Source organism: Nanorana parkeri, unplaced genomic scaffold, assembly GCF_000935625.1.
Source record: "Nanorana parkeri isolate BGI_ZX_2015 unplaced genomic scaffold, ASM93562v1 scaffold310, whole genome shotgun sequence".
Lineage (NCBI taxonomy): Eukaryota > Metazoa > Chordata > Amphibia > Anura > Dicroglossidae > Nanorana > Nanorana parkeri.
In genome coordinates, this window is record NW_017306578.1 from 1,112,960 (window position 1) to 1,130,721 (window position 17,762).

Here is a 17,762-nt window from a genome sequence, read left to right on the forward strand (position 1 = left end):
AAAAAAATTCTGCCCCGGGCGCCCATAACTCTGGTTACGCCACTGTGTCTTTCAGACTTGTAATCTCTATCCTTTGACATTAATGGGTATCCTCCAGAAACCACTGACAAGCCGCAACAATAAAAAAAAAAAACCCACCTCAAGAGTCTAGTTTACTGCCTGCTGATCTGAAGGATTTAATGCTTTTTGAGTCCGTCACTCACCTGGAACAAGCATGCAGCTTTTGAAGCGTGAATTTAGAACGTATTTGTTCTGAACCAGTAGCTTAGATGGTATCAAAGTCTTCCATATCAAAATAATATAATTATACATTCACAATCCGATTACCCTTTCATGTCTTTGTGGCCAGTTTTCCCCCCATCAATGGAGTGTTTTGGTCAAATGAATGCTCTGGTTTAGGGCAATTGAGGAGACAGCTGTGTGCAGTCCTGCATTAAGATATGTACAGTACTGTGTGGTGTCTTGATGCATCTGACAGCCTTGTAACACATTAGCTGCCAGGATAAAATTATGACCACCGTCACTCCTTATATTTTGTTTTAAGGTTCAATCCAGATTTCCATTGTAGGTCAGCGACTAAGCACTGAAGCAAGGATTTGGATGGCAGCCACAGAGCCTGCATCTTTTAACAAGTTCACAATGGCAATTTCCTATTTCTATCCGGACACATTTTCTATGACAATACATCACTTATGCAGGCAATTATTTTCTTCAAGGAGAAGTCTAATCTTACCTATAGCAAGAAGCAAATCTTCAAGGTGACCAGATATTTCGCCAGCTATGCTGTCTTCAATCCCTTTATTGCAGATTTTCTGATATTCATCAAATGCTGTGTAAAAAAGCAAAAAGACATCCTTGAGTAAAGGATATTGTAATAAAGTAAGGCCTCAGTCACACGTTCTAGGTCTATAAAGCGGATTCCTGTAGCTAGAAGCACAGGTGTATGCAAGCAGTAAGGTGGGAAAGTTGGTTAGACTAAGAATCCATTTTGTATTGGTGTTCAAAATCTTTTCTGTCTTTTATAACAAAACAGTGGTCTGTTTAATGCTATACTTCATAAGACTGTGGCCTATACTCTACTATATTTATGGCCAATAGACCAAAAGGTCAAATATTTAGTGAAAAACTGTCCACCACAGAGCTTTTTTTTTAGTTCTTAACTAGAAAGAAATGTCATACTTAGCCTGAGTTGTGGAAAACTTCTCAGACAAAGAACTTCAATAAACTTGTCTTCATCTGTCCCCCACTTTTTCTCCCCTGCATTGTACAAAATCTAGGTAGAAGAAAAAATTAAAATGAATACAAACAATGCAAGGCACGTCTCCAGCCACTGTTTTGTTAGCCATATGCATATTTCTGCAACCTCTGAAAGGCTCAACAGACCCCCACCTGGTATTCAATACCTGTGTACCATGCTACATTATACACTTCCAGTATAAGTTATTGAGAAGTTGGTAAATATATTTGAATAAACTGTGTAACATACCTAGCAAAGTTATTGTTTCCTATACTTCTCAGCTCCATCTATTGGCCATACAGTGCTGTGAATCTAGTTCACACAGTGAAGAGCTGCGCAAATGGTTTATAAATAAAGCCCTGGTCTAGCCTTTTATACAGAAATGTGGTTCCAGCACCCACAAAAGGTAGGGGATGCCTGCATTATAACAAGGCAGAAATCAGTGGTGTCTACTAGTGAAAAGTAAAAAGATAATTTTTCTTCTTCCAAGCTGGCAATGTAATGTAGACAAAAGGCAAAAATCAAAAAAGAGGCGCTTTGAGCTCACTGGGGGTCTTCAAATAAGAACTGCAGCCATCTAAAAATCACACTTTGCTTGGTTAAATGTTCTCAACCCAAGAATTGAATACAGTGCAGCTTACCAGTCTTAGATGTGGTGACTGCATTAGTCTTAATGTTTCAGGCTAAAAACATTTTAGGCAAGTATGGAAAATACCTGTTGAATTTGCCAAAAAGCAGTATCCTTGCAATTCCTAATATCAAACAATGTCAATATCAATCTTCCTTCTAAGCCATCTTCTGTAAACTACTAATTCCTCAGCCCCAGTGTAATGGAGATAAAGAGAGGAAGACATATTTGTAGTCCTGTCCCGACTGCTAACCATGACTCCCTTTATAGATACAGTGGCGTAAGAGCGCATAGCCACCCTAGGACAGAAAATCATTTTTCGCAGGATCACCAAGGTGAAAATAAAACCTAAAGAAGGAGAAAAAAAAAAAAAAAACAACTTACACAGCCACAGTCATATAAGGACTGGTAAGCTGCAATATATGAAACTTTACTTCTTGGGTTGAGATGCACTTTAACAGACAACCCAGGAGTGAACCAATGTTAAAGTTCTCAGCTTTTTCCACCCCAATTGCTTGTCCCTCCCTAAGGCCAACATGTTCTGCATGCTTTTGGTCCCTTCACATAACTGCTAGGACTAATTTTACAAATAACCAAAAAAAACAGGCATTTGTGCAAGGACCAGCTCAGATGCTGCTAAGAGCACTGTTTGTAGCTGTCACAATCGTTTTTATTCTAGTTTTGGACAGAGTGGGCCTATGTTAAATTTTATTGGGAGTCTGCCATTGCTGACCTCATAAGCAAACCGGTTGCCTGGCTGTCTTTAATGTCAATGTCCTGGAAATTAATGCATATTAGACAGATTGATGCAGATAGAGTGAAGATCTTCAGTTTAGCAAATCAGAAAGTAGTGAAGACAATGGGGCAGAATGACAGTCAGGCAAACATTTTCAGGAGAGGTGAGCAATGGACACTATACTATGGGGGGTATTTATCAATTGAGCAATAAGAATCTGGACCAGTTGCCTATGACAACCAATCAGCATCTCTCTTCAGTTTGCTCAGGTAAGATTTGAAAATTTGAAAGCGAAGCAATTGGTTTCAGCGCAAATCTGCTCCAAATTTTGTCTGCTCCAGCTGTGATAAATTCCCCCCACGAGTTTGATTTCCACTTTATGAAAGCAGTATATAATCAGTTTGTTTCTAATCAACCTCGGAGCCCTAAAATATATCTGATGTGTCCTCTATTAAATCTGCAGTATACGCTAGATACACTACAAGGTGAAAGTTAATTTGCACTGGGCTTACTTACATCTTGAAGCAGCCATTAAAACATAGTTTCCCCAATTGTGTCTAATCTTTTTCCAGCTCCTTATACTACTAGAACACCAAAGAAAATAGTGGTGGACCCTCTGTTAGACCTGCTCATCAGCTAGATTTCCCATGAAGTAGCATCCACTGCCAGACTCACTTCCTTACTGGCTGCAATAAATTACCAATTCTTTGCATTAAAATATGCACACTGCTTATCAGACAGGGACTACAAATGACTATTTGATAAATAGGACTGTTTAGGAGGCAGAATTTCCAAGTCATTAGTATGCTAAGTGAGGGCGGCAGGCTGTATATATCAATATCAGGTGTCAGTGGTACACAGCTGCAGGGAAGGCCTGTCTAGCTTAATTTACCTCAGCATCCTTTTTAGCAAGATGTTCATCCACTTTTGAACTTTCCTCACGTCTTGCCTGCAGAATAAAAAAAAAAAAAAGGAGAATCAATTTTTATAGATTAAGTATATGGAGATTGATTGTGTTTTTGTAAGCAAAGCTAAAGGCCTCAATCCATTCATGGTGGTAAATTTTACCACAATGTTCACTAAAGACTTCAGTACAGCATCTTCATTAGGTTTTAGATCCATACCAAAACCTTCCATCAAAGGCCAAGTTTAAAAAGAAGAAACTCTTATAATTGCTGCAATGTTCTAGTGAAAAATCACAACATATGTCAGACATGTTTCCCAATTAGTTTAACATAAAAACAATAGAATGGATACGTGATTGTAAAGTGTACACTGTGCAGAATTACATGCATTCTATCAGCAGACATACCAACCTGCAAAAACTAATTTCAGGGAGGTGCCCTCTCCCCAAAAAAGGAGAACTTCAGGTCCACCTCTGATGATTGAAAGCAGCAGAGGGCAGGTGCAATAGCCAGCCTGCTATTGCAATTTGAAATGACCAATAGCAGCTTAGCTTTTCATTCCCCTGCTATCTTTTATTTTATTTTTTTATTCTGACAGCAGCCAGTGACAGAATACAAAAAAAACAAAACACAGATCAGCAACCGCAGATAGCAAGGGATCCCAGAAAGGTTTACTCTGCTAGAAAGAGCAGAGTAAACCTTTCCGGGATGAAACATTTCTCTCGCGGCCGTCAGGAAGCTGCTATCAAATAGCAGGAGACTCCCGGAACCTCTGGGAGAGTTGGTATGTCTGTATCAGGCTGGTATTAACATACAGAGCCAATCAACTGCCAGTGTTATGGAATTGATGGACATGCTGTTATAGCTAAACTACCATTCATACAAGTTCTATATGTATCTTTTTGATTGAAAAAAACTTTATTTTATATAAAATACATTAAAAACAAGCTACTATTTCAGGATACATTCCACCCTGTACTGCGACGCAGCGCAAGACCACATAGTAATACATCACATTCACACAAATACAAATGGCTCAGGGGCAAGATGCCCGTTATGTAGCACAAGACAAGGGGACTGGGCCACCCACGTCATTCATGACACCGCTTTTAACCCCTTACTGAATGTGGTCCGCAGGATCCACCGCAAAATACCTTTGCAGCGCAAACCCTAGTTCCGCATGTCCTACATGGCACAGTGATAAACAACTTTTATACTTTTATTAAACCTTCAAAAAGCAATAGATGTGATGGGGGGTAGGGAAAAGGGATAAGTGAGGGGGGAAAAAGATCACAAGCCCAAGCTTTACTGAAGGAAGAAGGAAACGGACACAAAGGGAGAGCGAGGAAGGGGAACTATTCTCAGACGTCCTCTTCCTCTTTATAGTCCATAAGGTGATTAACCAGTCTGCGACAGTACTCAATGGACATCCTCTCCCTTTGGAGGGTGAGCTGCTTCCTGGCACACCCCAAAGTGTCCTTTAAGCAACACATCACCCACCAGGCGCCATCAATTTCTTCTTCAGTAAAAGATACCACAGAACAGTCCATACAACAACCAAAAGTGAGTAATCACTGTCAGTGGCAAAGTCTTTTAGTTCATGTTCCAATGCCCTCAACACGGCTTGTGTGACAGGGCAATGCTAGAAGAGGTACAGAGCAGTTTCCTTTTCAGTGATACACCAGGGGCAATGCTTGTATCGCCACAGGTTTCTGGCATGCATGAAAGTTCTTACGGGCAACGCTCCGTGGATTGCCATCCATGCCAGATCTATGCCTGTTGGTAAGTGTTTCGGCTGACACATTTCTCCAAACAAACTAGAGCCATGCATCACTTCAAGCCCACCTGCACCAAGAGAAACCTATAGGCTGCCATTGCTGACCTTGTATGAAAATGCTAGATGCCGGTCTGCTTTAGTATATTGAGACACTGACCCAGAAAAACTATGCAGGTGGGGGAAATTATTGTGAAGTCACAACACATTCTACATATTACACAGATTAAAAAAATACTGAAGCCACCAGGTAACATGGCAGCCAGAGACCTGTATAGTATTTAGTGATGGAGATGTCAAAAGTGACAGCTTCCACTGTACATGACTCCTTTAAAACTGCATAGTACTTGCAAGAACCCCACCACATAAAATATGATGGAATGAAGGACATATTAGAGTATTGAGAAAATAAAATACCTGCTATCCTCATACACTAATCTGTTGATGCCATTATTTACAGCTGAATTCCAGGCAAACAGATACATACACGGCTGAAATACAGATTTTTGAACTGTTTTACCGGCTAAAAGGATTTGCATTTCTGATAATTCATTCCATGGATTTACACAGCCAGCCTGGAGACCTGACATTTATCTACTGAAGTAATACAACTGCCCCCAGCATGTGGTTGGATAGTGAAGTAGAAGCAGAGGACTCATTAACTTATCCCTGTACAGGGATTCAGGCTAAGAAGTCAAATTATTTGATGCTTTACAAATATACTACGCGAATTGATTTTTTTCTTCGCCTCAAGATCAGCTCTAATGTTTAATTTGATAAATCTAAAAGAACCTTTAAAAGGTTTGCAGTATTAAAATGTAAAACTGAATAGATGCACTGCATTTGGGTTTCAAAAAGCTCTTCTGTGAACAGCTGGCTTTAAATAACATATAATAACATTGTGTGAATTCCAAGGCACACAAAAATGTCTTGCAACAGGCTGGCAATATGCTCGGTGGCACTTGTACCCTTGCCAAAAAAAAAAAAAAAAAAAAAAAAAAAAAAAAAAAAAAAAGTTAACCATGCTTTAATTTAAACGACAACTGAAGAAAATGTATTCAAATGTTAATATTTATAGTCTTACATTAGCTAAAAAGAGCAAGGCTTTCCTAAAGTCGCCGGAGGTCTCTGAACTGATGTTATCTCCAAGGCTTTTCCCGTATACTGCAAGAAAAAAAAAAACAATGCATTGAGAGTTGTCTGCAGACATCTTTTACCGTAAAGTGTAAAGCTGGCCACACACGGCAGAGCTGAACGAGAAAAATAGCAGGGGTGGATCAATTTCCTCTGCCAGCTATTGAATTCGATCATCCAGCGCCCTCAACTCCTCAATCAGAATTCCTGGAAACAGTCTCCTGGACATCCATTGGACCCTATGCTCCTGCCAAGGTTGCCTTGAGCATGAACCATTGCAATACAAATAAGTGATTAGTGAGGTAGTAATGGGAGAATGACTCTTGCTGCCTACAAACCATAAGACATTGCTACTGCCGTTGGGCATAGCATTCTGTACAGTCTGTTTTCTCTGTTGCTTAATAAAATAAATACTTCCTCCATCAACCACTATGCTACTACCGGTAGCAGCAGAAGATGGCAAAGAGGGACACTGGGTAGAATCATGCTAAAAAAGCATGTGAACACAAAACAGTGATATACTTTCATTCCCAAGACACGATGACTATCATGTAGAACAGCCTCTCTTTTACCCAAAAGGAAATTCTAAAAAACTTTAGGTCTCAGGAAACCCCTGCTAAAGCCAACTAATTGGTGATACGCGAGACAAATGCTCTTACATTGGTAGTCAGTAGTCAGAAAGCCCCCCCCTTATAGTGGTGGTCAAAATGTCATCCTTATGCATGGCTAAAAAGATCATTGTGGTCATGCTGCTGGGGCTCAATCGGCCACAATTCAAGGAACTCCTGGCAAACTCTGTAGGACTCCTAGAGTGCCACACAACACTAGCTGAAAACGTCTGCTGTAGAAGGATCTATCTGCAAAACTGATTTTAACTTGGGAAGTCACAGGAAGCTGTAAGAAGCACCACAATCATATGTTTAAAAGGAACCTGTCAAGATAGTAATATGGTAGTTGCAATTGCTGACCTTTTTTCGAAGGTGCATTTTCTGGGGCTGTTATCTTTATCCTTGCTACATTACTAGCAAGTCACTGACCTGTAACATATCAGGTGCCAGGATGGCACAGTCTCATTCCAGGTTAGTATGAAATTAGCAATGACAGCTCCAGTCCTGACAGGTCCCCTAAAAAAACACATGGATCCATAGCCATTTCAAAAAATCCTGTATGCATGTACACTTCAATAATAAGAAAGCAAGCATGCAGTATTTGTGGTTATGTGTAGTGTACCTGTGTAGAAAGCATCTCCAACTTCTTTTATTTGTTTGCTGGTCCTAGATGCCAAGATTTCTATTAAGATACTTTCAGTTGTCCCTGTGCCCTGGAATTAAAGGAGAGAAAATGCACAGCAAGCTTTAATATGAACAAATTTAGGAGGAAGCCCAATTATATACAGTATAATAAATTTTAAAAAAAGAGCACCATTTTAAAGTGCACACAGTGGAGAACAAAATCTGATATGAGCTTATTGAGCCTTGGAGGAAGGTGAAATCATTTTTACTTGGGAAACTACGCATAGTGGATTACAGTGGATAGGTAGACAGCCAACAACAATATAATGCCAACATTTTGTACAGACAGTCCCTGATATTCTGCAGTTTAAAGCAGAGGACGTGAGTACAAAGAGCAATGGGAATGTGCAAAGTGCAAACACCTATAGCAACTATCGTGATTTCATCTCACCAGTTTAGAATAGACAGAATAAAAGCAGTCTATTCTATGGGGGTAAAAAAAAAAAGATAAATCAGTAAATATCTGCAGTGCATGAACATTTCTCTGTGTTTTGTCTCCTTAAAATGGCTAGTATAGAAACATGCCTAATAATCCTCCCAGAAATCCAGTGAGACCAATCTTCCTGTAGTAATCAAAGTCCTCTAGCTGCACTGAAATCTCACCAAGCATCCCTATCTCATTCTTTGAACCCCCTTCTCATCTCCATAACATAAGTGTGAGGTGTTCTGTAGTCCAATAGAGTACTGAGGCAGGGCTGTCAACCACGCTAGGGACTACAGCACAGCCAGTGTTGTCAGCACACAGCAGAAAGTTAAGAACAGACCGGATTCCTGGTAGGCTCGATAGGTATTCTTATGTATTTACAGATATACAGGAATTTTCTGTATTTAAAAGAGACAAAACAGGGATAAATAGACCTGTATTGCAGAGATATACTGTATATGATTTTGTAGTTTTGCCCCGACATACCCTTTAATAAATTAGCCATTGGTGCTTTATTACCAAGATGTAACAGAGAAAGGAGGCCTGTATGAATTTACAATTTCCAGCATCTCCATTCAAACATTTATCTAGCAATGCAGAGTGAAAAACATAATTTAGAATTGTTTTCCAATCCCCATGGATAGACAAAGCAATCACTTTGATATGAGACTGACAATGTGCGACGAAGAAGGCAGGATGGGAGTTTGCGGTCACACGTCTGTCACCAACCTGTCCTGCACATTGCCCGTTTTCTCCTACACAGAAATCGCATACCACTATACTTTTTGTCAGTTAGGTACATTGATCACAATGACTGCCTCTGGTAGTATGACAGTTTTAATGATATTCTACAGAAATTACAGTGAATAGCTATATTTTCTTAGGGCAAAATTCATCATACAATAGAAAACTGAAATAGAAGAAAAAAATTGGAAAAACAGCAACAATCATAAAAACTGAATGCATCTAGGTTGTGTTGTAGTGTCTATTTCCAGCATACCTTCATGCCTTTTTGTAACTGCTTGGCATCAAACACAGCAGGAGGTAGAGTGAGGGAGACCAGAAGATGTCCCAAGTTGCCAGACAGGTCACTTTTCAAATCATCTTTTAACTTCTTAAAAAGACAAAAGGGGAACGTGTTGCGGTTACTAGTTCATATAGGAAAAAGCAAACTACAGACTCTTATTATTAAAACCGGTAATAGACATTAGACTGCAATCTTACATTCACAAACCATTATACCTCCAAATATAAAGATTCACTCACAGGTCCAACATTTACTCACCCCCACCCCTTCTCTGACAACTTTCCCTTGCTTTTAAGTGGTACACTGTCATATTGATTAGTATTGCTTCAGACCTGAAGAGAGGTCAACTCTCGAAAGCTTGATTTTGATTACGTTACCTTTCTTATCCAGTAAGAAAACAGTATCATTGCATACTGCAATACTCTGTTTTTATAATAAACACACACAATATTTTTAAGCTCCTAGATGCATCATACAAAGTTGCAAGTCAGTGTGCCTAAGGGCTCTTACAGGACAATAGGCTCAGCTAAACTAATCCAACGAAACCAGGTGACTTTTGTACCGGAGTTCCATAGGTTCTTAAAATAAAACCTATGAAAATGATGCTTTGCTGCAGGTAACACAAAATATTCACAAAGCCATTTACCCTGCACATTTGTTCAAATGCCCTTTCTGTGTGAAAAGAGGCAAAAATAAAACAATCATTCTTTGATTACGTTTCAGGTTGAATGTAATGTAATACCACATTATGGCCACTAGGTGGCACTGAGAATAGGAACATTTGCACATAATGTATCCTCAGAGATTCACAGGGCTCTGTGAATTGTTTATAAATAAAACCCATTATTACATAGATATGTTTTATGCATCAGCCACAAATGCAGGGTACAAATACTTTGGACATTCAAAGTGTATTTCCACTTTTGCAGTCAAATTTGACTAGACCCAGAAACCTCAGTGTCGTAAGGCAGAAGTACTAACCACTGTTTAAATATGGCATTTAAAAGGCTTGTTAAACAAGGCTTAAAAAATAAAATTATTTGCATCTACAAGATACCTTTCCACAGGCTGCTTCATATTCTTTTGCAATTAGCTTTCTCTGTGCATTGGACCTTTGAGTCAGAATGTTTATTAAGGAATCCTCATCAGTTCCTGAGAAGAGGGGAAAAAAAAAAAAATCAGAACAGTACCACCATTATGGTTTACACAGACATCTACCCAGCATCTGACAATATTACATGCCCCATATGACACCAGAATCCCCAAATGCTGCAAACTTCGGCTCTCCAGATGTGATGAAACTACAAATCATGCCTCTGCAAGTCATACCTGTGGCTGTCAGAAGCTTGCAATGCCCAGAAGGATTTGTCGTTTCACCACAGCTGGAGGGTCGCAGTTTGGCTATCTCTGCATAGTGCTTTGCAGAAAAAAATACCTTTAACTTTTATTAAAACACTCGTAGGTAATAGTGCACTTGAATCGTGCGCAAAACACTGCACTCAATACAGGTCAAGCCAGGTGAACAAACAGCCGATTTTGAACTGGAAATTGCTACTTCTCTATTCATATTAAATACACAGACTATTGTTTTTTTATATTAGCATTGATGTATGGACAGGCTTCACTTTGCACCTTTTTAGTGCTGTATTATACTGATGTACTTTGCGCATTATTTAGCTATTGCACCTGAAAGCTTTTTATAGTGATGGAGCTCTGCACTCAGAATACATCGAGCAGCCATAACATTATGACCACTCGCCTAATGTTGAGCAGGTCCCCCTTTTGTCGACAACAGCCCTGAGAATTTGGAGGCCAGGTCAACACCTTAAACTCGTTGTGTTCCTCAAGACACTCCTGAACCATTTCTGCAGTGTGGCAGGGCGCATTTATCTGCTGAAAGAGGCCACTGCCATCACTAAGTACACCATGAAAGGGTGTACTTAGTCAGCAACAATGTTTAGGTAGGTGGGACATGTCAAAGTAACATCCACATGAAAACGCAGGTCCCAAGGTTTCCCAGCAGAACATTGCCCAAAGCATCGCACAGCCTCTGCTGGCTTACCATGTCTCCAAAGTGCATCCCCTGGTGCCATCTCTTCCCCAGTTAAGACACACACCTCATTCATATGAAGTAAAAGAAAGTGTGATTCATCAGACCAGGCCACCTTCTATTGTTTCGTGGTCCAGTTTTGATGCTCACGTGCCCATTGTAGGAGCTTTTTGCTGTGGACGCAGGTCAGCATGGGCACCCTGACCGGCCTGCGGCTATGCAGCTCCATACACAACAAACTGCGATTCTTTGTGTGTTCAGACACCTTTCTATCTGAACCAGCATTAACTTTTTCAGCAATCTGTGCTACAGTAGCTCTTCTATTGGATCGGACTACATGGGCCAGCCTTCACTCCCCACGTGCATCAATGAGCCTTGGCTACCCATGACCCCGTCACTTGTTCACAAGTTTTCCTTCCTTGAACCACTTTTGGTAGGTACAGTTTTGGAGCTGCTGTGACCCAGTCTAGCCATCACAATTTGGCCCCTGTCTCAGTGAACATACGGTTATCCGATTGATGTATATTCACTGTTCAATGTTATATACCGTGTGTCCCCGAAAATAAGACAGTCTTATATTTTTTTGGGGCTAAAAAAAAAAAAAAAAAAAAAAAAATGGCCAGAATGAGAGAAGCGGACTTTCATTATCGATTCCTCACAGGGGGAGTGCATTTGGTATCACTCTGCCTGTGACAGGAGTTGGCGCTACAGAGGAGGCATTGGCTCATGCGGCTCTGCTTCCTCTAGCGCTGGCTTCGTTGGCATCGCTGATTCTCTCCTGCCTCTTCCGCAGCTCTTCATGTTCCCCCCTTAGGCCACCACCGGCCCTGGGAATGGTCACAACTAGGTCTTATTTTCGGGGTAGGTCTTATATTTTAGCACTTCCCAAAAATAGTACTAGGTCTACAAAAAAAAAAATCCTGGCCAGCACACAAATGACTGAAGAGCACAGATTGAGCATGCATTTACAAATGAGCATACCTCAGGCCAGTGGCGGACCTAGGAACAAAGGGCCCCGGTGCAAGATTTTGCAGAGATGAGGTGGTCCGCCAGCCGCCGGATACCAATGTGATCAACGGACACTCCCGGCGCAGAGATGGGGGGGGGGCCCGCCGCATACCGATCCAATGGTAACCGGCGGCCGGACACAGACGACTCCCCCCATCTCTGCCCCGGGGCTTGTGTTTGGATGGCTACTGGGCACCCACTGTATGTTCAGGCCCCGGTGCGGGAGCACCGGCCGCACTTGCGGTAGTTCCGCCACTGCGTCAGGCAATGTAGAAGCATTTTTGGGGCATTTAGGTGTTTTGGTTTTTGTTGTTGTTCTTTTCTTCTTCTAGAAGCATGGAGCTGGAGCTCGCCATTTTTGTTTACGCTCATGTAAAGCCATTTACTAAAAAAAGGAGATGGATGTTATTTTTTACTGCTCAAATAAAACCCAAGAAAATTTTCTGGCACTTCCATTGAAGTCTATAGGTCCCCCCCGCTCCCCCCCTATAAATTGAACTCAATGGACTTGTGTAACACGATGCTCAGGTATAAACTATTGAAAATAACTGAATTCTTCATGCTGAGCATTGTTGTGCTTCAGGAAACATACAACAGAATGGTCAGGTCTGAATGTGGACTCGAGCTAGTCAGAGAGCAATGCGAGGACAGCATTGACATGGCTCCATAAGGCCTTATTCACAGTATGCTGGATGTGAAAGTCCATCCAGTGCAGTGTGTTTTACAGGCAGTTTTTTGTTTGCAACTGAACTGCTTTTACAGCAAGTGGGGGCTACTGGGGGCAGTCATAAAAAACAATAGGCAACCATCATCTGAATGCTCAGACCACCATGCCATTCCCCATACCATTTGCCTAAATTACTGACAAAAACTAGAATGGGTCTATGGATTCTTGTTGTATATTCCAAAGTCTGACCTTACCATCTGTATTTCACAGCAACTTTTGAGATTTGCTGGACCAGTCAATGATTTTCAAGCAACAGTCACATCTACTGTAACACAATTTTCCTGGTCTTGGCTGACAGCAGTAAAACCCAGTGTAGTGCTCTGCCATTGTAGCCTATCCGCCCCAAGGTCTGTGTGTTCAGGAATGACCATCTGCAAACTATTAATGTTAACACTAGTTATTTGAGTCTGACCATCTCACTACCAAGGCCTTTTCACCCATAGAAATGTTGCTCACTGGACATTTTTTTGTATTCCTCAGCACTCTCTGTAAACTCTAAAGCCTGCAGTGTAAGAAAATTCCAAGAGAAAAGCAGTTTCTGAACTGCTGCAATCACCAAGTCTGGCTCCAACAATTCTTCCATGATCAGAGTTGCTTAGGTCACGCATATTACTTGTAATATTTGGGCAACAAAACCTGAACCTCTTGGCCACGTCTGAATGCTTACTGTATAATTGAAGTCACAACATTTACTATTTGACTATTCGCATTAACAATTCAATGTGCATAATAATCGTCCACTGAGCATATATATACTAGCTTATTTTGCAATAGTCGAATGTACATAAAACACCAATAGCGAACTGTGACATTTAAGCGTTTTTGACATAAATGGATAAACCTGATGCAAACACAAGCGTGAAGACTGAATCATAAGTATTTACGCTAAGAATTAAATAAACTGCTAAAAAAAAATTAAAGGAACACTTTGAAAACACACCAGATCTCAATGGGGAAAAATATCATGCTGGATATCTACTGTATACTGGACTGGGTAATGTGTTAGGAAGGAAAGTATGAAAAATTATCAACCTACAGAGGGCGGAATTCAAAGACACCCCCAAAATCAAAGTGAACAAATGATGCAGCAGGCTAGTCTATTGTAGCAACTCAAAATGGTACTTCTTTTGTATGGCCCCCATGTGCTTGTATGGATGCCTGACGTCGGGGCATGCTCTTAATGAGACGGATGGCGTCCTGGGGTATCTCCTCCCAGATCTGGACCAGGGCATCACTGAGCTCCTGAACAGACTGAGGTGCAACCTGGCGGCGGCGGATGGACCGAGACAATGTCCCTGAGGTGTTCAATTGGATTCAGGTCAGGCGAGCGTGGGGGCCATACAATGGTATCAATTCCTTCATCCTCAAGGAACTGACTGCATACTCTCGCCACATGAGGCCGGCCATTGTCGTGCACCAGGAGGAACCCAGGACCCGCTGCACCTGCTAGGGTCTGACAATGGGTCCAAGGATTTCATCCCGATACCCAATGGCAGTATGGGTGCCATTGTCTAGCCTGTAGAGGTCTGTGCATCCTTCCATGGATATGCCTCCCCAGACCATCACTGACTCACCACCAAACCGGTCATGCTGAAAGATGTTACAGGCAGCATAACATTCTCCATGGCTTCTCCAGACACTTTCACGTCTGTCACAGACTCATGGTGAACCTGCTCTCATCTGTGAAAAGCACAGGGCGCCAGTGGCGGACCTGCTAATTCTGGTGTTCAATGGCAAATGCCAATCAACCTCCACGGTGCCGGGCAGTGAGCACAGGGCCCACTAGAGGACCACGGGCCCTCAGGCCACCCTCATGAAGTCTCTTTTGGATTGTTTGGTCAGAGACATTCACACCAGTGGCCTGCTAGAGGTCATTTTGCAGGGCTCTGGCAGTGCTCATCCTGTTCCTCCTTGTAAAAAGGAGCAAATACCGGTCCTGCTGATGGGTTAAGGACCTTCTTCGGCCCTGTCCAGCTCTCCTAGAATCTCCTCCATGCTCTCGAGACTGTGCTGGGAGACACAGCAAACCTTCCGGCAATGGCACGTATTGATGTGCCATCCTGGAGGAGTTGGCATGCCTGTGCAACCTCTATAGGGTCCAGGAATCGCCCCCACCCCACGTGCCATGTCCCCGCCATGCAATTTCACCCATACGGCAGGGGCAGTGACACTATGCGAAGCTGATTGCACATTAAAACAGAACCGTGGTGCATGTGTATCTTATGCAGGCTCAAGGGGCAGCTGCTTTGGGCCCCACAACAATGACTAGGCACGGGGGAACTGCTCCTTTTGCCCATCATTACAGACTGCCCTGTGCTGAACTCTAAGCAGAACTAAAATAATTAAAATTGTAAAATTCTAGGGCAGGGTTAGGCAAATTCCAGCTGTGGTTCAGCTACAAATGCCATTAGCCATTGTAAGACCGACAGCCACAGGCATGACTCCCAGAGGAAAATGCATGATGGGATATTTAGTTTTACCACAGCTGGGAGGTTCGGCATTTGCCTACTCCTATCCTAGGGTATGATCTAACATAGTAATACTTACTGTTGCTTGCAGATGCTCTTCTTGTTGCCGCCCCTCTCACCATCATCATGTACAATACAGGACCAGGAGCCTTGTCCCATTCTGATAAAGTGGTTGCTGCTCCTGCATTGTACATGACTTGAGTGTCCACCTATTTCCAGCACTGGAGAGCAAAGAAACAGATTGCCAACAGTCATGGGACCATACAGTAGGTAGGTATTACCCTGTGTTGGATCATCCACTATATAAACAAGCACCAAATTATTCAACAGTGGAGGTTATTATTGCCTGTGGGTTATTACTGTCTGTAGTTACACTTCCCAGTAGAAAATGATAAAAAAAAAAAAAACTTACCAAGGCCTTTGATTGCTTTTCTGACAGCATCAGCATCTCTGCCTGCGCTGAATCCAGGGGCATCTTTAACCGCTCCTCTGTTACCAACCTGTGATGTATCAAATATATCAAGCTATTACACTAGACCGATAAAAAAAATCTAGTACAGTTTATAAAAATTCAAGCTACAATAGAAAGAACTAAAAAAATACTAAAAATAATTCATAGCAATAAATTAAATATGTTGTTATGGTGAACATTAAATTGTCATCCTGTGTTGTGTTTTGAAGGTGTACATTTTTTTTAATGTTTTCAATTGCACATAGAAACAAAGACAATTCCATCAAGTTCAACTTCAAATTGCTATGCAGTGTGTGAAGAGGCCATGCTGCTTTCTGCATGAATCACAACACAGAGAAAGGGAATGGATGGGGCATACAGTAATTTGGGCTTTATGTTAACACATGAATAAAATGGCTTCCGTCATTTTACTTTCACATCTTTAAATAAAAAAAAAATTTCAAGACCAAGTACTGTCCCTCAAGTACTCGCTAATACCAATTACGGACACTTTTTTTTTTTCTGTGATATTTTTTTCTAAAACAATGCAAATGATTTTAGGACTTTTGTGGAGCACCAGGGCTCAGTCACAGCTGCAAACGCTGCACCCCTGGTAGTTTTGCCAATGACTCCAAGTTGTAAAAGGGACTACAAATCCCAGCAATACATTATACGGCAATGCAAAAGAATATGAAGCTACATACTCTGTTGCATGCGGCGTCTCTTTAGAGCTGTATGAGTGGTGTGGGGCTCTCCAGGGCTGTGCTGGACTCTGCGGGCAGGAAGGAGGAGATGTACGGCCAGACCAGCACAGTCAAAGACAGCCGCTGCAAGGTCCCCGGCAGGCTGCCTGAGGTCCCCAGAAATCGCGGCACCTCAGGCAGCCGAATCTATTAAAAAAAAAATGTAAAGTGCCAGTATCGGGGCAATTTTACAAGTACTTGTGAAAATGCCCAGTATCAGCACTGATGCTAGTATCAGCACATCACTACTTATGTATAACAAACTGCCTCCTGCTACAGCCAAATAGTTAACATTTGGACTCATCAGTCCAGAGTACCTGCTGCCGTTTTTGTATGGCCTTACATCTAAAAAGCCATACCTTCGACGTGAAAACAAGGTTAAGCGACTCAACTATGCACAAAAATGTAGGCACTGGGGTGCAGAAAAATGGCAGCAGGTGCTCTTGACTGATGAGTCAAAATTTGAAATATTTGGCTGTAGCAGGAGGCAGTTTGTTCACCAAAGGGCTGGACAGCGGTGCAGTAATGAGTGTCTGCAAGCAACAGTGAAGCACGGTGGAGGTTCCTTGCATGTCTGTAGGCTGCATTTCTGCAAATGGAGTTGGAGATTTGGTTGGGATCATGGAGTCCTCAATGCTGAGAAATACAAGCAGATAATTATCCATCATGGAATACCATCAGGGAGGCGTGTAATTGTCCTCAAAACTTATTCTGCAGCAGACCACCACCAAACACACAGCCCAAGTCATTAAGAACCATCGTCCACACAAAGAACAAAAAGAGTCCTAGAAGTTATGGTTCGGCCCCCACGGAGCTCCGATCAACATCGATTCTGTCTGGGATTACATGAAGAAACAGAAGGATTTGAGGCAGCTTACATTCGCAGAAGATCTGTGGTTAGGTCTCCAAGATGTTTGGAACAACCTACCTGCCGAAGTCCTTCAAACACTGTGTGCAAGTCTACCTAGAAGAATTGATGCCATTTTGAAGGCAAAGGGTGGTGACACCAAACATTGATTTGATTTACTTTTCTGTTCCATTTACTTTCCATTTTGTTAATGGATCAAAATAAACTATTAACACTTATTTCTGAAAGCATTCTTACTATACAACACTTTTTCATACCTGCCTAAAAAACTTTTGCACAGTACTGATTAT

At 41.7% G+C, this 17,762-nt stretch overlaps 1 protein-coding gene across 1 annotated transcript in view; it reads right to left on the reverse strand.

The window, feature by feature from the left end:
* Positions 1–17,762, reverse strand: part of ANXA3 (annexin A3) — a 30,290-nt gene that overhangs the window by 4,037 nt on the left and 8,491 nt on the right. The window contains exons 2-9 of the mRNA XM_018557912.1: positions 15,823–15,910; positions 10,215–10,309; positions 9,131–9,244; positions 7,645–7,735; positions 6,365–6,444; positions 3,494–3,550; positions 1,180–1,273; positions 734–829 (exon numbers count right to left, since the gene is read on the reverse strand). Of these exons, the coding sequence (XP_018413414.1) occupies positions 734–829; positions 1,180–1,273; positions 3,494–3,550; positions 6,365–6,444; positions 7,645–7,735; positions 9,131–9,244; positions 10,215–10,309; positions 15,823–15,910 (715 nt within the window). The remainder of the gene's footprint in view (positions 1–733; positions 830–1,179; positions 1,274–3,493; positions 3,551–6,364; positions 6,445–7,644; positions 7,736–9,130; positions 9,245–10,214; positions 10,310–15,822; positions 15,911–17,762) is intronic.